We start from the raw sequence: 22,376 nt of genomic DNA, 5'->3' as shown, positions 1-22,376 counted from the left end.
CTCACCTCCTGACTTCTCAAAGCCTATCCACCATCTACAAGGCACAAGTCAGGAGTGTGATGGAATACTCCCCACTTGCCTGGATGGATGCAGCTCCAACAACACTCAAGAAGCTCAACACCATCCAGGACAAAGCAGCCCCGCTTGATTGGCACCACATCCACAAACATTCACTCCCTCCACCACCGACGCTCAGTAGCAGCAGTGTGTACCATCTACAAGATGCACTGCAGCGACTCACCAAAGATCCTTAGACAGCACCTTCCAAACCCATGATCACTTCCATCTCGAAGCACAAGGGCAGCAGATACATGGGGACACCACCACCTGCAAGTTCCCCTCCAAGCCACTCACCATCCTGACTTGGAAATATATCACCGTTCCTTCGCAGTCGCTGGGTCAAAATCCTGGAATTCCCTCCCTAACGGCATTGTGGGTCAACCCACAGCACTGCAGCGATTCAAGGCGGCAGCTCACCACCACCTTCTCAAGGGCAACTAGGGACGGGCAATAAATAAAGCTTTGAAAGTTTATTGATTACTGTTGCAAGTAGGCTTACATTAACACTGCAATGAAGTTATTGTGAAAATCTCCTAGCCGCCACACTCCAATGCCTGTTCAGGTGCACTGAAGGAGAATTTAGCACGGCCAATGCACCTAACCAGCACGTCTTTCAGATTGTGGGAGGAAACCAGAGCACCCGAAGGAAACCCATGCAGACATGGGGAGAACATGCAGACTTCACACAGACAGTGACCCAAGCTGGGAATTGAACCTGGCTCCCTGGCGCAGTGAGGCAACAGTGCTAACCACTGTGTCACTGTGCCAATGCTGGCCAGCTAGCGATGCCCATGTCCCAAGAATTAATTTTTTAAAAACCCACACCCTGTGGCCCGCTTAGATAGTCCCCACCCCGCCTCAAAATTTGCGTGAAGGGGTTGGGGGGGGGGGGGGTGGAGGTGAGAGCATTAAATTCCACCCACAGGCTTGCCCCTACACATCCCCTCAATCCAGGCACTCTGTTCATACAATCCCTACACTGCAGAAGGAGGCCATTCAGCCCATCAAGTCTGCACCGACCACAATCCCACCCAGGCCCTATTCCCTTAACCTAACATATTTACTCTGCTAATCACCCTGGCACTAAGGTCAATTTAGCATGGCCAATCAACCTAACCTGCACATCTTTCGGACTGTGGAAGGAAACCGGAGCACCTGGAGGAAACCCACGTAGACACGGGGAGAACGTGCAAACCCTACACAGGCGGTGACCTGAGGCTGGAATCGAACAGGGGTCCCTGGCACTGTGAGGCAGTAGTGCTAACCACTGTGCAGCCCTGTTGTCCCCTGAAGAAGGAGCGACACTCCGAAAGCTTGTGCTACCAAATGAACCCTGTTGGACTTCAACCTGGTGTTGTGAGACTTCTTACTGTGCTTACCCCAGTCCAACGCCGGCATCTCCGCATGGTGCTATTTAACCCCAGCGTTGTTCCTCTCCTGGTTGTCGGTTCAGGAATTGCACGTGTTGGAATCTGCACTGCCAGGGTTAATGAAGAAAATCTCTTAAAGCAATTTGTCACCATCTCTGAAGCAGCAGAGGTAGATTGCGGCAAGGCTGGTGGTGGTTGTTGGATGTGGGATTTGATTCATCCAGCTTCTGTGTCCCATTTCTTGCCTAAGTAAATCATTTACTTGTAGAGAGGAGGGTTCCTCCCCACACTCTCTCTCTCTCTCTGTCAATTCGCGAAACTGAGTGTTGGAGGCGCTGTGTGTTTGATACCAGGGAGGTTGTCACGCCGAGAGCATCATCTACCCCAGCTTACTGGTAAATCATCACATCTACTACACACACACACAGTGTCCCTTTACAGACAGCATCTCAAGGAGATAAGGGGGGGAGAAAAGAAGACAGGAAGGGAAAAAGCGAATGAAAAGAAACCAAAGGCGAGACATCTCTTAAGGAGCATCGCAACGAGTTGAGGGGGTAAGTGGAATTCAGTGTGTCTAAAAATGTGATGTTGCAAATCTAACATTCCCACTCCCGTCAAACTAAACTCACCACAGGGTCGGTGTCTTATTTTAACACGCTTTTAATATAGGACTTTAACTATAGATTCGAAATCAGCCTGTTTTTCTGTGAGCAAGAGCTGTTTTTTTAACAAGAAGTGTGTAAATTGTTGAGTAGTTTTGGGGACCGCGTTGAATAAAATTGAGAGCCGGCGCTGGGGAGAGAGACTGGAGCTAATCTTGAAATGGCCAAATAATTATATATTTCCAAACAAAAGCCATTCCCTCCAAACGAGGGACACGTTAAAGTGATGTGACTGAGAGCAACTGCGAGGGGAGGAAGCATTTATACAGATTTAATATAAAAAAATAAAGAAAAGTTCACACTAGATTCAGAGAGAGGAGGCAACTGGCTGTGTGAGTCCTTTTACAAAGTCCTAACGTGTCACTATTAGTACATCAGGAGAAATAGTCACCCCAGTGTTGCTCCGTTTATTGTATCTGCTTGAGGGGAAATCTGTCCAGTTAAGACTGAGATACAAAGTGCAGGATTGTAGAACTTGGTGAAGAGGGTGGAAAGGGTTTCGGGGTGGTCGGCAGGGGAAATATTATTTCTTCCAGAGATACACAGGATTGTCTTCCCTATCCCATGGAAACTAACCCTTCGCACCCTCTGCTGTGGTTTCTTCTTCCAAATCTGTATAAACACAGTGGCTCATCCCATAATCAGGATTTGATTTGATTTGATTTATTATTGTCACGTGTATTAGCATACAGTGAAAAGTATTGTTTCTTGCGCGCTACACAGACAAGGCATACCGCTCATAGAGAAGGAACGGAGAGAGTGCAGAATGTAGTGTTAACAGTCATAGCTTGGGGGCAGAGAAAGATCAACTCAATGCGAGGTAAGTCCATTCAAAAGTCTGACAGCAGCAGGAAAGAAGCTGTTCTTGAGTCGGTCGGTACGTGACCTCAGACTTTTGTATCTTTTTCCCGATGGAAGAAGGTGGAAGAGGGAATGTCCGGGGTGCGTGGGGTCCTTAATTATGCTGGCTGCTTTGCCGAGGCAGCGGGAAGTGTAGACAGAGTCAATGGATGGGAGGCTGGTTTGCGTGATGGACTGGGCTACATTCACGACCCTTTGTAGTTCCTTGCGGTCTTGTTTGCAGGTAACAGGATGGTTCTTAATTTGCAAAAAATTACTCAACAGTTGGCGGGGAGAAAGATGTCAGAAGGAAGTCTGTATGAAGGTCATTTTAATGCTGGGAACTTCTCATTACAGAGCTATTTACGTTATGAACTTTATATTTCTATTTTTTCCTGATAATATTTTAAATTACATACGATTTACAACACAGAAAGAGGCAATTCGGCTCAGCTGGTCTATGCCTGCAATCCACATGAACATCCTCCTGCCTTACTTCATTTCACCCTATCAGCAGAACCATACAACCCTACAGTGCGTAAGGAGGACACTCAGCCCATCAAATCTGCATCGACTATCCAAAAGAGTACCTTACCCAGACCCCCCATCCAATCCCTGTAATTCCACACATTCCCCATAGCCAATCCACCTAACCCTACACATCTTTGGAGACTAAGGGGAAATTTAGCATGGCCAATACACCCAACCTGCACATCTTTGGACTGTGGGAGGAAACCGGAGCACACCCACGCAGACACGCGTAGAATGTGCAAACTCTGCACAGACAGTGATCCAAGCCGGGAATTGAACCTGGGTCCCTGGCGCTGTGAGGCAGCAGTGCCAACCACTGTGCCACCGTGCCGCCTGCCTTCTGCTCTTGTCTCCTTCAAGTGTTTCTCTGCCTTTGCCTAATATGCCTGAATGCAGTTCACCTCAGCTACTCCATGTGGTGGTTGAGTCTGGCTGAAGACGCTTCTCCTGAGTTCCCTGACAGATTTAACAGTGACTATTCTGTAAAAGGGGACACTTTCTTATTGTTATAAAGAATATTGATTGGATTGTGGTGGTTTTTACGTCATTTAAGGCTTCAAAAAGCAAAAACATTTCAAAAATCCCAACAATTCAAATGTCTGTTTTCATTGATTTCCGTTTTTCTTCGCTGTGGAAACAGGTGGTTAGTCTTTGGGTTTAGAGGGCAAATACTCACAATAACCCGAACTCCACTCAAACTGCTCAAATAGAACAAGTGAAGAAAAGAGCATTTTCTCCAGCCTGAGTCTTCACTGCCCTGCTTGTCCCTCAGAAAGTGTGTGTATGTTGATTGCTGGATAATTCAGACAACTTAGAATTTCTATCACCCAGAGTTCACACCAAGCATTCCCAGTCAGAATGAGCTCCCTGGCCTCTCCCGCAACAATGTACCTCCGCGCAAGCTCCGAGAAGCAATCCAGTATAGTTTTTATCCAATTCCCCCACTGACAAGTTGAAAATGCTGGTTTGTGAATCAGCCTGTTCCATCCTCCCCACGTCCTCCTCCCCTCTCCATCTCATTCACTCACAGGAGTGGGGCGGCATGGTGGTACGGTGATTAGCACCGCTGCCTCATAGCGTCAGGGACCTGGGTTCAATTCTCAGCTTGGGTCGCTGTCTGTGTGGAGTTTGCACGTTCTCCCCGTGTCTGCGTGGGTTTCCTCCAGGTGCTCCAGTTTCCTCCCACAGTTCAATAGGCATGCTGGGTAGGTGCTAAATTCTCCCTCAGTGTTACTCAAACAGGCGCCGGAGTGTGGCGACTAGGGGATTTTTTACAATAACTTCATTGCAGTGTCAATGTAAGCCTACTTGTGACACTCATAAACAAATAAACTTTAAACCTGTCTGATCTTTGTTAGGAATCCCTGGAATTCCACCTCCCATCACCACAAAAGTTAACAAGCGATTGAACTGAAGAGAAAAGTCTCCATTTCACAAGGAAGGTGTAGGGCGAATAAACTGAGGCGGCCCGACTTTCTAAAGCTCATAAATTGTATGTAATGAACTCGCCCTGACAGCAAAAGATGTATCGAGCTTAACACAAAATGTCGAGTATAGTAGACCTTTCATTTTTATTTGTAAGTTAAGGAGACCTGCATTTATTTGTATATTGAGATGTTCCTAACTGTGCAGTCTTATTATTTGACACTTTATTTTTATGATTGTCGATAACTGTTATGAATTACCATTAGATGTTTAATTTGTGTAATCATCATCACAATTCATTCTTCCTGCTTTGATGATCTTCCAATAAACCAATTGTCTGTCTCCCTATGTCTGTCTGTCTGTCTGTCTGTCTGTCTATCTATCTATCTATCTATCTATCTATCTATCTATCTATCTATCTATCTATCTATCTATCTATCCTTTGCCTTTCTTTCAGTCTTTCCAATCTCTTTCACTGTTCATTTTTCTCTCAATTATATTATGTTTGTCCTCTCAGTCCCTCACTCCTTCTCACTCTTTTTAACCCTTCCTCGTTTTTCTTTACAATTTCTGACTCTGCATCGCACTTCAGTCCCGTGTTGCTAGTCTCTCTCTCTTATAATCCCTTATTTCTCTCTCTCTCTCCCTATATATGGCACAGTGGGTTAACACAGCTGCCTCACGGTGCCAGGGACCTGGGTTCGATTCCTGGCTTGGGTCACTGTCTGTGTGGCATTGGCACATTCTCCCTGTGTCTGCATGGGTATTTTCCGGGTGCTCCAGCTTCCTCCCACAGTCCAAAGATGTGCGGGTTAGGTGGATTGGCCATGCTAAATTGCCCCTTTGTGTCAGGGAGACTAGTTAGGGTAAATGCATGGGGTTATGGGGATAGGGCCTGGGTGGGATTGTGGTCGGTGCAGACTCGATGGGTCGAATGGCCTCCTTCTGCACTGTAGGATTCTATGATTGTATATTACCTGGCACCTAAGATCTGTCTTTTTCATTTTGATGACTCACTCATCATCGTCTTCAATCTCCTCATCTTAAAAAAAAGACCGGTATTAAATATTTGGGTGCTGAGGAATTTCTTTTAGTTTCCCTCCAATACATACTGACCATTTGAAAAGGAGTTTTACTAAAGCTATCCTGATCCATGATCTCCACTGACATCCCAGCAAACTATTTAACCTCTCTTTAAAGCCAGCGACCCAGTGGCCGAGTGTAAACTAACATTCAAAGCTACAATCAGATCACTTCAGCCTGCGAGGGGACTGAGTGAAAGTAATGCTGGATTTATTAAGACTCTTAGCAGGGCCATTCAATGTGTGTAAAAAATGTGCGTGCAGGATAATATTTCTGGATTTGTGCATGTGGGGTTAACAATTTTTCTCAGCAGATAAATCTTCAGTTAAACGTACGTAACAGGAGTGATTCTGACGACGAGTGATGTGAACCACACATCAGGAAAATCCCAGAATTTACACCCAATCTTTGCAGAGTTAACTCATCTCGGCAAAGGTGGCTGCAAGACAGCAAACAATTGACCCACGGGGCCGCGAGAATTGGAGTGGCGAAAATTATATTAACCAGGGTCAAGATTCCAGCCTCTATTCTCTGCCTCTTGCTGCAACCTGTGAATGTCAAGGCAAGACGCGGTTTGATTGTGTGGCCGTGCTTGACTGTACTGTCGTGACTCAATCTGCGGGTTTGTACATGAAGATTGAACATTTGGCAGAAATATTGGGTCAGTCGGTACACCTGGGACAGAACCCGGGCCAGAGTCGGCACACTGGGGACAGCAGAGAGGGAGGGAGAAAGTAATTGTCCCACACCGTTTGACCTCATAATTGATAATAAATGGCATTTCCGGAACCAGCAGAAGAGGAGGTGGTGGCCTCGTAATATTGTCACTGGGCTAGTGACCCAGAGATTCAGGAGATATATTGCCACCCCTATATATTGCCACCCCTATATCAGGTCTATTTGGCAGCACAAGACACGAGCTTTCGGAGCACTGCTCCTTGATCAGGGGAGTGGGAGATGTGTTCACAAACAGGGCCGACAGAGACAATAACTCAATTTACACAATAACGGTTGGAATGTGAGTCTTCGGGGAAGCGTTCTCCAGGGCTGCCTTCACCACGCGCGTCGGCGCGGAGTCGCTGGGCGGAGACTGGTGGTCAGGTTCCACACGCATGAGGACGGCCCCGGCCGCCATCTTGGGTTCATGTCACACTATCTGGATGACCTGGATGAGGAAGTGGAGGGATGGGTTGGTAAGTTTGCCGACGACACGAAGGTTGGTGGGGTTGTGGATAGTCTGGAGGGATGTTGCTCGGGCTGCAGTAGAGTGTGACAGTTGCTGTCTCACTGTGGGAGTGTTGCTCGGGCTGCAGTAGAGTGTGACAGTTGGTGTCTCAGTGTGGGAGTGCTGCTCGGGCTGCAGTAGAGTGTGACAGTTGGTGTCTCAGTGAGGGAGTGCTGCTCGGGCTGCAGTAGAGAGTGACAGTTGGTGTCTCAGTGTGGGAGTGCTGCTCGGGCTGCAGTAGAGTGTGACAGTTGGTGTCTCAGTGAGGGAGTGCTGCTCGGGCTGCAGTAGAGTGTGACAGTTGCTGTCTCACTGTGGGAGTGTTGCTCGGGCTGCAGTAGAGTGTGACAGTTGGTGTCTCAGTGAGGGAGTGCTGCTCGGGCTGTAGTAGAGTGTGACAGTTGGTGTCTCAGTGAGGGAGTGCTGCTCGGGCTGCAGTAGAGTGTGACAGTTGGTGTCTCAGTGAGGGAGTGCTGCTCGGGCTGTAGTAGAGTGTGACAGTTGGTGTCTCAGTGAGGGAGTGCTGCTCGGGCTGCAGTAGAGTGTGACAGTTGGTGTCTCAGTGAGGGAGTGCTGCTCGGGCTGCAGTAGAGTGTGACAGTTGGTGTCTCAGTGAGGGAGTGTTGCTCGGGCTGCAGTGGAGAGTGACAGTTGGTGTCTCAGTGAGGGAGTGCTGCTCGGGCTGCAGTAGAGTGTGACAGTTGGTGTCTCAGTGAGGGAGTGTTGCTCGGGCTGCAGTAGAGTGTGACAGTTGGTGTCTCAGTGAGGGAGTGTTGCTCGGGCTGCAGTGGAGAGTGACAGTTGGTGTCTCAGTGAGGGAGTGTTGCTCGGGCTGCATTGGAGAGTGACAGTTGGTGTCTCAGTGAGGGAGTGCTGCTCGGGCTGCAGTGGAGAGTGACAGTTGGTGTCTCAGTGAGGGAGTGCTGCTCGGGCTGCAGTAGAGTGTGACAGTTGGGGAAGTGTGGGGAAGTTTTTTTTTTTTGTTTTCTTTTTTTCTTGCTGGTAATGGCTTCAGGGATGGCAGTTCAGGCAGTATGCTGCATCTCCTGTGGGATGTATGTGGTGAGGAAATCCAGTAGTGTTTCAGGAGATTTTAGTTGTAAGAAGTGCATTAGATTGCAGCTTCTGGAGGAGCGTGTAAAGGAGCTGGAGGGGGAGGTAGAGGAACTCCGCATAATTCGGGAGGCGGAGGTGGAAGTTAATAGGAGTTATAGAGAAATAGTAACTCCTAGAAATGAGGCTTGGGTCAATGCCAGGAGGAGGGGTAAGAAGCAATCGGGAAGACAATCCCCTGGGGCGGTTCCCCTCCATAATAGGTTTTCGGTGCTGGAGGCTACAGTTGAGGAGGAATCAACTGAGCATAGAGAGCAGATCTCTGGGGGTGAGCCGAGTGAGAAAGCTCAGGTGGTTAGGGGCTGTAAAAGACTGGGCCTTGTGATTGGGGACTCCACAATTAAGGGGACAGATAAGAGGGTCGGAACTAAAGGTAGGGACTCAGGGTTGGTGTGTTGCCTACCAGGGGCTGGGGTCCGGGATGTGTCTGACAGGGTATTCAGGATTCTTAGGGGGGAGGGAGATAAACCACAAGTTATTGTACATGTGGGGACACACGACATAGGGAGGATAGGGGAAGGGGATATTAGGCAGGGATTTATGGAGTTGGGGTGGAAACTAAAGGCCAAGACTGACAGAGTGGTTATCTCTGGACTCTTGCCTGTACCACGGGATAGTTTAGAGAGGAATAGGGAGAGGGAAGGTTTGAATTCATGGCTGAGGGGATGGTGCAGGAGGGAGGGGTTCAGGTACTTAAGCAATTGGGGCTCGTACTGGGGAAGGTGTGACCTCTATGAGAAGGATGGTCTACACCTTAATCAGAAGGGGACCAATATCCTGGGGGGTAAATTTGCTAAGGCCATGCAGGGAGGTTTAAACTGATTCGGGGGGGGGGAGGGATCCTGAGTAGTGGGGCTGAAAGTGAGGGATGCATGGATGGGGACTGCAATGCACGGCATTGCAGAGGTGGGGTGGAGCAGGGTTTGAAATGTGTATACTTCAATGCCAGGAGTATTCGCAATAAAGTGGGTGAACTTGCAGCGTGGATCAGTACCTGGGACTTCGATGTTGTGGCTATTTCAGAGACATGGATAGAGCAGGGGCAGGAATGGATGCTGCAGGTCCCGGGGTTCAAATGTTTTAGTCGAAGTAGGGAAGGAGGTAGAAGAGGGGGAGGGGTAGCATTATTGGTCAGAGATTGTATCACAGTGTCAGAGAGGAGGTTTGATGAGGACTTATCTGTTGAGGTAGTATGGGCGGAGATTAGAAATAGGAGAGGAGAGGTCACCCTGTTGGGAGTCTTTTATAGACCTCCTAAAAGTTCTAGAGAGGTTGAGGAAAGGATTGCGGAGTCAATCCTGCTTAGGAGTGAAAGTAATAGGGCAATTGTTATGGGGGATTTTAACTTGACTAATATTGACTGGAATTGTTATAGCTCTAGCTCGTTAGAGGGGTCAGTTTTTGTTCAAAGCGTGCAGGAAGGTTTTTTGACTCAGTATGTAGACAGGCCAACTAGAGGTGAGGCTATATTGGATCTGGTGCTGGGAAATGAGCCAGACCAGGTGCTAGACTTGGAAGTTGGTGTGCATTTTGGTGATAGTGACCACAATTCGGTTACGTTCACCTTAGTGATGGAAAGGGATAGGCATGAACCTCGGGCCAGTGGTTTTAGCTGGGGGAAGGGTAATTATGAGGCTATTAGGAGAGAATTAGGAAACATAGGTTGGACTAGGAGATTACAGGGACTGGGAACGTCCGACATGTGGAGTTTTTTCAAGGAGCAGCTACTGCGAGTCTGTGATAGGTATGTCCCTGTCAGGCAAGGAGGAATTGGTAGGGCTAGGGAACCGTGGTGCACCAAAAAAGTTTCTTTGTTGGTTAAAAAGAAAAAGGAGGCTTATGTTCGGATGAGACGTGAGCACTCGGGTAGTGCACTAGAAAGCTTTAGATTGGCTAAGAGGGAGTTGAAGAGCGAGCTTAGAAGGGCTAAAAGGGGACATGAGAAGACTTTGGCGGATAGGGTTAAAGAGAATCCTAAGGCGTTCTATAGGTATGTCAAGAACAGAAGGTTGGTTAGGGCAAGTTTAGGGCCAGTTATAGATGGCAGAGGGAAGTTATGTGTGGAACCGGAGGAGATTGGTGAAGCATTGAACCAATATTTCTCTTCGGTGTTCACGCAAGGGGACATGAATATAGCTGAGGAGGACACTGGGTTGCAAGGGAGTAGAATAGACAGTATTACAGTTGATAAGGAGGATGTGCAGGATATTCTGGAGGGTCTGAAAATAGATAAATCCCCTGGTCCGGATGGGATTTATCCAAGGATTCTCTGGGAGGCAAGAGAAGTGATTGCAGAGCCTCTGGCTCTGATCTTCAGGTCGTCGTTGGCCTCTGGTATAGTACCAGAAGATTGGAGGTTAGCGAATGTTGTCCCATTGTTTAAGAAGGGGAACAGAGACTTCCCCGGGAATTATAGACCGGTGAGTCTCACTTCTGTTGTCGGCAAGATGTTGGAAAAAATTATAAGGGATAGGATTTATAGTTATTTGGAGAGTAATGAATTGATAGGTGATAGTCAGCATGGTTTTGTGGCAGGTAGGTCGTGCCTTACTAACCTTATTGAGTTTTTTGAGAAAGTGACCAAGGAGGTGGATGGGGGCAAGGCAGTGGACGTGGTATATATGGATTTTAGTAAGGCGTTTGATAAGGTTCACCATGGTAGGCTTCTGCAGAAAATGCAGATGTATGGGATTGGGGGTGATCTAGGAAATTGGATCAGGAATTGGCTAGCGGATAGGAAACAGAGGGTGGTGGTTGATAGTAAATATTCATCATGGAGTGCGGTTACAAGTGGTGTACCTCAGGGATCTGTTTTGGGGCCACTGCTGTTTGTAATATTTATTAATGATCTGGATGAGGGTATAGTTGGGTGGATTAGCAAATTTGCTGATGACACCAAAGTCGGTGGTGTGGTAGACAGTGAGGAAGGGTGTCGTAGTTTGCAGGAAGACTTAGACAGGTTGCAAAGTTGGGCCGAGAGGTGGCGGATGGAGTTTAATGCGGAGAAGTGTGAGGTAATTCACTTTGGTAGGAATAACAGATGTGTTGAGTATAGGGCTAACGGGAGGACTTTGAATAGTGTGGAGGAGCAGAGGGATCTAGGTGTATGTGTGCATAGATCCCTGAAAGTTGGGAATCAAGTAGATAAGGTTGTTAAGAAGGCATATGGTGTCTTGGCGTTTATTGGTAGGGGGATTGAATTTAGGAGTCGTAGCGTTATGTTGCAACTGTACACAACTCTGGTGCGGCCGCACTTGGAGTACTGTGTGCAGTTCTGGTCCCCACATTACAGGAAGGATGTGGAGGCTTTGGAGAGGGTGCAGAGGAGGTTTACCAGGATGTTGCCTGGTATGGAGGGGAGATCCTATGAGGAGAGGCTGAGGGATTTGGGATTGTTTTCGCTGGAAAGGCGGCGGCTAAGAGGGGATCTTATTGAAACATATAAGATGATTAGAGGTTTAGATAGGGTGGATAGTGATAGCCTTTTTCCTCTGATGGAGAAATCCAGCACGAGGGGGCATGGCTTTAAATTGAGGGGGGGTAGTTATAGAACCGATGTCAGGGGTAGGTTCTTTACCCAGAGGGTGGTGAGGGATTGGAATGCCCTGCCAGCATCAGTAGTAAATGCGCCTAGTTTGGGGGCGTTTAAGAGATCCGTAGATAGGTTCATGGACGAAAAGAAATTGGTTTAGGTTGGAGGGTCACAGTTTTTTTTTTTTATTTTTTTTTTAACTGGTCGGTGCAACATCGTGGGCCGAAGGGCCTGTTCTGCGCTGTAATGTTCTATGTTCTATGTTCTATATATAAATACAAATATATATATATATATATATATATAGGATAGGGAGAGAGAGAGAAAGAGCAAATAAGGGATTAAAAGAGAGAGACTAGCCACAAGGGACTGAAGTGAGATGCAGAGTGAGAAATTGTAAAGAAAAATGAGGAAGGGTTAAAAAGAGTGAGGGACTGAGAGGACAAACATTTTGAGAGAGAAATGAACAGTGAAAAAATTGGAGAGACTGAAAGAGAGAAAGGCAAAGGATAGACAGACAGATAGATAGATAAAAAATCAGGAATTAAGATTCTACTGATGACCGTAAAAACATTGCCGATTGTCAAAAAACTAATCTGGTTCACTAATGTCCTTTAGGGAAGGAAATCTGCCGTCCTTACCCGGTCTGGCCGACATGTGACTCCAGAGCCACAGCAATGTGGTTGACTCTTAAATGGCCGAGCGAGACACCTAATTCAAGGGCAATTAGGGATGGGCAATAAATGCTGGCCTTGCCAGCGACATTCACATCCCATGAATGAATAAAAAATATACAATTTGTATCAGAAAAAGACTTCAATCTAATTAGCATTTTAATTACTTACTTAATATTTTAGGTGAGGAGTCATGTGAGCCATTTCTGTCCATAACTGATGATCTACAATTCACTCTGACTTTCTTCCTAACTGTGACTTCCTTTCTCATTGCGGAGATAATTGGACGTAAAAGCAGCCAGTGTTCGGGCCACCTGATTGCCTGCACCCCAACGACAATGTTCAATTGGGAGGAATGGAGGGAATTAAAATAGAGAGAAAAGCAAATGTTTTAAAAGAAGATGCACACTGTAAAATAAGACATAGAGCAGTACAGCGCTGGAACGGGCCCTTCAGCCCACCATGTTGTGCCGAACATGACGCCAAATTAAGCTAATCCCTTCTGTCTCCCCTTGGTCCATATCCCTCAATTCAAACCCCTTCAACGCCCTTATTGCATCTGCCTGCACCACTGCAATTTAATATCTAAATGTTATTCTCTTAAATTTGTTAAAGTCTTGATAACTTGAGTGCAGTGACTTGCTGGAGTGTTGGAACCTGCGCTAAAAGCAATGTGGCCTCATCAGCTGTTTTGCAACCGTCTAGACAGTTGCATCTTGGTGCATATGTTGCAGAGTTGCTACTCCCTGCCAGGCAACAGCTCCCAAAAGTCTTTGGCTAAACTCGATGCCGGAGGCTTGATGGTGAGTGCTGGCAGATTACTTTTGACAGCTGGGAAACCATAGATTGCTCCCATTTCTGTCATAGATTCCGAGTGAGAACCTCCAAGTTACAGTCCCTGATTGGGTCAATCCTGGGTACGGATCGCTGATCTGATGGACCAATCAGGGTAACTTTTGGATAATCCCCGGGTCAGAATTTGCATAGCAAATGGGGAGGCACGGTGGTTAGCACTGCTGCTTCACAGCGCCAGGGATCCGGGTTCGATCCCCGGCTTGGGTCACTGTCTGTGTGGAGTTTGCGCGTTCTCCCCGTGTCTGCGTGGGTTTCCTCCGGGTGCTCCGGTTTCCTCCCATAGTCTGAAAGACATGCTGGTTAGGTGCATTGACCCGAACAGGTGCCGGACTGTGGCGACTAGGGGAATTTCACAGTAACTTGATTGCAGTGTTAATGTAAGCCTTACTTGTGACTGATAAATAAACTTTAAACTTTAGCAATCATCTCTTTGAGGGTATGACTCATGCAGGAATTATATGTACACTGTTAAGTAACATTTACCGCACAGAGATGTCCCATTCAGCTCAATTGGTCGTTGCCAGTGTGTCCCACAAGCCTCTTCCCACTTCTCTCCATCAAATGTTATCCCTAAGGATGGCACAGTGGCACAGTGGTTAGCACGGCTATCTCACAGCGCCAGGGACCCGGGTTCAATTCTGGCCTTGGGTGACTGTGCGGAGTTTGCATGTTTTCCCTGTGTCTGCGTGGGTTTCCTCCGGGTGCTCCGGTTTCCTCCCACAGTCCAAAAACCTACAGGTTAGGTGGATTGGCCATGCTAAATTGTTCCTTAGTGTCCCAAGGGTGTAGGTTAGGGGAATTAGCCATGGTAAATGCATACAGGGATAAAGCCTGGGTAGGATGCTTTTTCGGAGAGTCGTTGCTGACTCAATGGGCTGAATGACCTCCTTCCGCTCTGTAGGGATTCTGTGGTTTAACATATCTTATTTTTATGTTCATTTATTGGATGTGAGCAGCACTGACAAGGCCAGCACTTATTGCACATCCTTAATTTGCCCTTGAGATTCCTTTATCTCCCTCATGCACTTACCCGGCATCCCCTTAAATGAATCTATGCAATTTCCCTCAACTACTCCCTGTGACAGCCAGTTCCAGATTCTCCCCACTCTCCCAGTAAAGAAGCTTTCTCCTGAATTCCCGACTGGATTTATAAGTAACTATAATACACCATGAAGAAACATATAGTCAAATCAAACTAAAAGGAGCTCAACAACCCAGCAAAGGGGAAAAAATTGACACATCCTGACAAAATCTTAATGATGTTATCAGCATGTGAATACCAGCAGACACTAAGTATAACATTTGTCAGCAAAAGTGAGCTTTATTTTTTCTTACTCAAAAGATATTGGAGCCAGTGGGCACACATTGGAATGGGGAGTATAGCCTGATTCAAGTGACAATTTGGAATCATAGAATCCTACAGGAGGCCATTCGGCCCATCGTGTCTACACCGACCACAATCCCACCCAGGCCCTATCCCCATAACCCCATGTATGTACCCTAGCTAGTCCCCCTGACACTAGGGGGCAATTGAGCTTGGCCAATCCACCTAATCCGCACATCTTTGACCTATATGAGGAAACCGGAGCACCCGGAGGAAACCCACGCAGACATGGGGAGAATGTGCAAACTCCACACAGACAGTGACCCAAGCCGGGAATTGAACCCGGGTCCCTGGCACTGTGGGGTAGCAGTGGGCCACCGTGCCGCCCACAGTATGTGAATACCAGCAGACACAAAGTACAAATAACATTTGTCAGTAAAAGCGAACTTTATTTTTCCTTACTGAAAAGGTATTGGAGTCAGCAAAGACTGATTGGGGTGGATAGTAGAACTAGATTCAAGCGGCAATTAATTTGTTCCTGCAGACAGTAGGGGAACAGGGTTATGGAACAGGTTTTGTTTGGATTTATAGGTCTCTTCGAACAATCTTCTGATTTTCTGAATGTAATGCAAAATCTCACTGAGTTCCGTTCATTTAACCTAGACGCGTTCTGTTTCTTTACCTCCAGCTTCCACTGCCACTCTGGACGTCTCACGTCTGTCACTGTGTTTTTTTTCCCCTCTCTTTTACAGATGAAATCTGCGGGGACAGGTGAGAGTGAGTTGTTCACAGACAGCTACTGTAACATCTGCAATGCACAGTTAATCTCCGAGTCTCAGAGAGTAGCACACTATGAGGTAAGGAATGTTTCCACTCTCACTTTCCCACCGCCGCCCGACCCCGCCAACCCCAATCGCCCTCAAAAGGTGAAACCTTTTAATCAGGTGGAGTCATAGAGGTTTACAGCATGGAAACAGGCCCTTCGGTCCAACTTGTCCATGCCGCCCCTTTTTTTTTAACCACGAAGCTAATCCCAGTTGCCCCCGTTTGGCCCATATCCCTCTATACCCGTCTTACCCATGTAACTGTCCAAATGCTTTTTAAAAGACAAAATTGTACCTGTCTCTATTACTGCCTCTGGCAGCTTGTTCCAGACACTCACCATCCTCCGTGTAAAAAGATTTGGACCCTTTTGTATGTTTTCCTTTTCACCTTAAGCCTATGCCCTCTAGTTTTAGATTCCCCTACCTTTGGGAAAAGATATTTACTATCTAGCTGATCTTTGCCCCTCATTATTTTATAGACCTCTATAAGATCACCCCTCATCCTCCTACGCTCCAGAGAAAAACGTCCCAGTCTATCCAGTCTCTCCTTATAACCTACTTTATAATTAATATCATACATTTCACTCAGCAGGAGAGGATGGCCAGTCTCTTCTCAGTGGCTCCAAACTTCCAAAAAAAAGAAATCCCTTGCCATAGCTGGGCAGAAGAAATGAAAGATTAAAATTGCGTTATTAGTTTCACAAGTAGGCTTAAATTAACACTGCAGTGAATTTACTGTGAAAATCCCCTAGTTGCCACACTCCGGCGCCTGTTCAGGGACACTGAGGGAGAATTTAGCACGGCCAATGCACCTAACCAGCACATCTTTCGGACTGTGGGAGGAAACCGGAGCACCCAGGGGAAACCCACGCAGACACGGGGAGAATGTGCAAACTCCGCACAGACAGTGACCCAAGCCAGGAATCGAACCCTGGTCCCTGGCACTGTGAGGCAGCAGTTCTAACCACTGTGTCACCGTGCCAGTAGTTCAGTTTAGTATCTCATCCATAAGGTAGTGCAAGATTGGTGGAGTAGTGGATGAGGTGGAGGGGTGTTGTAGGCTGCAAAGAGACATAGATAGGATGCAAAGCTGGGCTGAAAAATGGCAAATGGAGTTTAACCCTGATAAATGTGAGGTGATTCATTTTGGTCGGACTAATTTAAATGTGGATTACAGGGTCAAAGGTAGGGTTCTGAAGACTGTGGAGGAAAAGAGAGATCTTGGGGTCCATATCCACAGATCTCTAAAGGTTGCCACTCAAGTGGATAGAGCTGTGAAGAAGGCATATAGTGTGTTAGCTTTTATTAACAGGGGGTTGGAGTTTAAGAGCCGTGGGGTTATGCTGCAACTGTACAGGACCTTGGTGAGACCGCATTTGGAATATTGCGTGCAGTTCTGGTCACCTCACTATAAGAAGGATGTGGAAGCGCTGGAAAGAGTGCAGAGGAGATTTACCAGGATGCTGCCTGGTTTGGAGTGTCGGTCTTATGAGGAAAGGTTGAGGGAGCTGGGGCTGTTCTCTCTGGAGCGGAGGAGATTGAGGGGAGACTTAATAGAGGTTTATAAAATGATGAAGGGGATAGATCGAGTGAACGTCCAAAGACTATTTCCTCGGGTGGATGGAGCTATTACGAGGGGGCATAACTATAGGGTTCATGGTGGGAGATATAGGAAGGATATCAGAGGTAGGTTCTTCACGCAGAGAGTGGTTGGGGTGTGGAATGGACTGCCTGCAGTGATAGTGGAGTCAGACACTTTAGGAACATTTAAGCGGTTATTGGATAGGCACATAGAGCACACCAGGATGGTAGGGAGTGGGATAGCTTGATCTTGGTTTCAGATGAAGGTCGGCACAACATCGTGGGCCGAAGGGCCTGTTCTGTGCTGTACTGTTCTATGTTCTATGTTCTAGCACTCCCTCAGTACTGACCCTCTGACAGTGCGGCACTCCCTCAGTACTGACTCTCTGACAGTGCGGCACTCCCTCAGTACTGATCCTCTGACAGTGCAGCACTCCCTCAGTACTGACCCTCTGACAGTGCGGCACTCCCTCAGTACTGACCCTCTGACAGTGCGGCACTCCCTCAGTACTGATCCTCTGACAGTGCAGCACTCCCTCAGTACTGACCCTCTGACAGTGCGGCACTCCCTCAGTACTGATCCTCTGACAGTGCAGCACTCCCTCAGTACTGACCCTCTGACAGTGCAGCACTCCCTCAGTACTGACCCTCTGACAGTGCGGCACTCCCTCAGTATTGATCCTCGGACAGTGCAGCACTCCCTCAGTACTAACCCTCGGACAGTGCAGCAGTCCCTCAGTACTGACCCTCTGACAATGCGGCGCTCCCTCAGCACTGACCCTCTGACAGTGTGGCACTCCCTCAGCACTGACCCTCTGACAGTGCAGCACTCCCTCGGCACTGACCCTCTGACAGTGCAGCACTCCCTCGGCACTGACCCTCTGACAATGCGGCGCTCCCTCAGCACTGACCCTCTGACAGTGCAGCACTCCCTCAGTACTGACCCTCTGACAGTGCAGCACTCCCTCAATACTGACCCTCTGACAGTGCGGCACTCCCTCTGTACTGATCCTCTGACAGTGCAGCACTCCCTCAGTACTGTACTGGAGTGTCAGGCTGAATCTTATGCTTTGGTCTTTCGACCTTTTATGTCTTTGGAGTGGAACATGAGCCCAGAAGCTTCAGACTCAGGGGTGGCAATGCTGAGCCATGGTGGACATTTCACAGCTGCCTGGAACCAATGGCTTTTCCACAGGCTGAGAATTCATGTCAATAACTGGTGCGGAAAGCTGACAACCATGTGAGCTGACAGTTGGCGATTAGTCCATCAAAGTTACAATTGTCAGTGTTGGAGAGATGTTGGGAGTGAGGGATCTGATCAATAAGTAATGAGATAGATCACAAGCCCTTTGAAGTACACGGAAGAGTTGTCTTATCGTCAGGAGGCCAGGTTTTTGACGCGAGCATTAGGAGGTCCAACTGGAGATGATCCCATGGGGTCTTGTCAGTCCAACAGATCTCGGCCCACTCATCGTTTCACTTTCTCTGTAACTCAATGTAATGAGAATATTTTTGGCAGTCACAGCTCACTCTCAGGAGATGAAATTAGCTTTCCAGAATTAGGATGGAGGCCCCAGGAGTGTCTCATTCAAGTCAAAGATCTCCCACTCAAAAATGTAAAGCCACTCGACAAGATATCAAAATGGTTCATTCGAAACCTCCATTATCAATTCCCAATCATCCACCAGCTTTCACACAGGTCATCATCATTGGCCCAACCCCCAGGTTTTTGGTAAGGGACCAGTAATGTTTTGTTACTGACAAAGTTTAGATGAAATTTGATTTGATTTGATTTTGAGTTGATTTATTATTGTCACACGTATTAGTATACAGTGAAAAGTATTGTTTCTTTCACACTACACAGACCAAGCATACCGTTCATAGAGAAGGAAAGGAGAGAGTGCAAAACGTAGTATTACAGTCATAGCTAGGGTGTAGAGAAAGATCAACTTAATGCAAGGTAGGTCCATTCAAAAGTCTGATGGCAACAGGGAAGAAGCTTTTCTTGAGTCGGTTGGTATGTGACCTCAGACTTTTGTATCTTTTTCCCTTCAGAAGAAGGTGGAAGAGAGAATGTCCGGGGCGCGTGGGGTCCTTAATTATGTTGGCTGCTTTGCCGAGGCAGCGGGAAGTGTAGACAGAGTCAATGGATGGGAGGCTGGTTTGTGTGATGGATTGGGCTACATTCATGACTTTTTGTAGTTTCTTGCGGTCTTGGGCAGAGCAGGAGCCATACCAAGCTGTGATACAACCAGAAAGAATGCTTTCTATGATGCATCTGTAAAGGTTGGTGAGAGTCATAGCTGACATGCCAAATTTCTTTAGTTTCCTGAGAAAGTAGAGGTGTTGGTGGGGCTTTCTTAACTATAGTGTCGGCATGGGGGGACCAGGACAGGTTGTTGGTGATCTGGACATCTAAAAACGTGAAGCTTTCGACCATTTCTACTTCGTCCCTGTTGATGTAGATGGGGCATGTTCTCCTTTACGCTTCCTGAAGTCGATGACAATCTCCTATATTTTACTAACATTGAGGGACAGATTATTGTCTCAAGACACTTGCTCAGTGAAGAAAGCCATAACATTTCATGGATTTTGAAACTAAAATAAACTTTGCAAAGTCAGTAAGTTTAAAACAATTTACAATATCCAACCTATATTCTACTATGAAAGGTAAATATTAGGTACATTTAAATTAGCAAATGGACATTGGTCAAACACACCACTTTATGCAATAAATGGCAGACTCGGCCAAGACTAGAGTCCATGGATTTCCCAACATCTCACCCATTCGTCAGTAAACACGTGAATCAACCAATCCCACTGAACCTCTCTCTCACGAGGAATTCCAGTTTTCACCGTTGAAGATCTAACCTGGAAATTCTCTCTCAACATTTCCCCATCTCGGAAAGCATGAACAACAGCCAGCCTCACAGAGTTTCAATCGCATCTCCCATGGAGCCGTTCCCGAGATTCCTGAATCTGCATTCAAACACCAACTCACAAACACAACTTCAGCACTTTCACCACACCAAGCTGGACATTACAACTCCAAAGGAGTATATTTGCTCCAATGTCCCACAACATGGTTTCATCAAGCTTTGGTAGACTTTCTCAAATTATCAGCCCCTGAGTTTTCTTCAGTTAAAGTCTGCTGCTCACAATCATTTCTCTAATTGGAGCCACTTTCTCTACTGTTCTCTTTTTCCTTAACGTAACGGGAACTGTACCCTACCTGGGGCTTCCTTTTGGGATCTTCCCTGTCCCCATTCCCTTAGGGGCCCCTGCCGAGGACATTTGTCTTCAATTGCGTTCCAGGTCACAGGATCCAGGTTAGATACAGAGTAAAGCTCTCATCTTAGAAATCATAGAAACCCTACAGTACAGAAAGAGGCCATTCGGCCCATCGAGTCTGCACCGACCACAATCCCACCCAGACCCCACCCCCATATCCCTACATATTTACCCACTAATCCCTCTAACCTACACATCTCAGGACACTAAGGGCAATTTTAGCATGGCCAATCAACCTGACCCGCACATCTTTGGACTATGGGAGGAAACCTGAGCACCCGGAGGAAACCCACACAGACACGAGGAGAATGTGCAAACTCCACACAGACAGTGACCCAAGCCGGGAATCGAACCCAGGTCTCTGGAGCTGTGAAGCAGCAGTGCTAACCACTGTGCTACCGTGCCGCCCCTTTCTCTCTCTCCACACTGTCCCCATCAAACACTCCCAGGACAGGTGCAGCACTGAGTTAGATGCAGAAAGTATAGCTCCCTCCACACTGTCCCTATCAAACACTCCCAGGACAGGTACAGCACGGGGTTAGATACAGAGTAAAGCTCCCTCTACACTGTCCCTATCAAACACTCCCAGGACAGGTACAGCACTAAGTTAGATACAGAGTATAGCTCCCTCTGCACTGTCCCTATCAAACACTCCCAGGACAGGTACAGCTATACAGAGTATAGCTCCCTCTACACTGTCCCTATCAAACACTCCCAGGACAGGTACAGCACGGGGTTAGATACAGAATAAATCTTTCTTTGACACTGTCTCATTCAGTGGGTCATATAGATTTCTCTGAAGTGCAGGATTAAATCTAAGACTCTGTATTTACATTGTGCGTGTATTGAGAAATGCTGTCTGTCCGAGTAGGAAGCCTCGCTGCTGCTGATGATTCGATTTGACAAATTTCTGAAAGTTTAACTTTTATATTTCAAGAGGGAGTGTACATTCCCTAAACCGCTTGCCATTCACATCAGTGAATTACGACTGAAGTGTTTTGTTTTATGACAGGAGCTTCCAAATTGTGCAGAAAGTTCTGGTAAAGTGAATGAAAGTGAGAACAAACTTGCATTTCTATAGCACCTTCCATATGATGTTCCAAAGCACTTCCCAGCCAATGAAATAATTCTTGAAGTGAACAAAGAACAAAGAAAATTACAGCACAGGAACAGGATGGGAATAGAGGGATATGGTCCCCGGAAAGATCGGGGGTTTTAGTTCAGTCAGGCAGTATGGTCAGTGCAGGTTTGGAGGGCCAAAGGGCCTGTTCCTGTGCTGTAATTTTCTTTTGTTCTTTGTTCACTTCAAGAACTATTTCATTGGCTGGGAAGTGCTTAGGAACATCGGTGAAAACAGCAAATGTTGGATCTAGTCAGTGGGAGAGGTAGCATCCCTGGCGATGGAAACCAATGCCGCGATTCTCCCATCGCGGCCCGCCACGTTTCAGGCGGGTCCGGCCGGGAGATGCGTGCGTCGGCCATTTCGCTGGTTCCCCGGCAGTTTCTTCGACCCGCGCGCATCTCCCAGCCGGAGAAAATTGGCACCGCCGGGAACCCACTGCAAGTTAACGTTTCAGACTGACAGTCCTGTTTCGGAAAGGGTTAAACTGTCACAACGTCCTGGAATAAACAGAGAAACGGCCAGGACTGCACGGAAAGGCTAGTCAAAGAGAAAAGGCAAGCTTTGTGTGTGAAGAATTGGAGACTCATCATTGTGCAATAGATTACACCAGAGATGATTAGTCTTTCAGATGCTGCCCGAGTGCTTTCTCAGCGCTTCCTCTGTTTATTGCCAGAAGAATAAAGCTGTGTGTTTTTATTTTGTAATTGATGAGAAATGAGATGGTTCTGCTGCTGTTGGCAGCGGGGATGATCTGTTGTGTGGGGTGGAGCTGCTGTTTGCACACGGCTAGACCACCTGTTCTCTCTACGGCCTTGATGACCGCTGGTTAGCATGTACCCATCATGTGTCTGTCCGTGTTCCAA

General features: G+C 47.2%; 1 protein-coding gene across 3 annotated transcripts in view; it reads left to right on the top strand.

Annotated features, from left to right (window-relative positions):
• The first annotated feature begins 1,846 nt into the window (after positions 1–1,846).
• The window catches only part of LOC144500345 (zinc finger matrin-type protein 4), a 459,246-nt gene continuing 438,716 nt past the window's right edge, over positions 1,847–22,376 (top strand). For all 3 annotated transcript variants that reach the window (XM_078223096.1, XM_078223094.1, XM_078223093.1), the window contains exons 1-2: positions 1,847–1,984; positions 15,447–15,551. In XM_078223096.1, the coding sequence (XP_078079222.1) occupies positions 15,447–15,551 (105 nt within the window). In that variant the 5' untranslated portion in view covers positions 1,847–1,984. The remainder of the gene's footprint in view (positions 1,985–15,446; positions 15,552–22,376) is intronic.

This window comes from Mustelus asterias, chromosome 11 (genome assembly GCF_964213995.1).
Source record: "Mustelus asterias chromosome 11, sMusAst1.hap1.1, whole genome shotgun sequence".
Classification (NCBI taxonomy): domain Eukaryota; kingdom Metazoa; phylum Chordata; class Chondrichthyes; order Carcharhiniformes; family Triakidae; genus Mustelus; species Mustelus asterias.
This window is presented reverse-complemented; position numbering and strand designations above follow the sequence as displayed.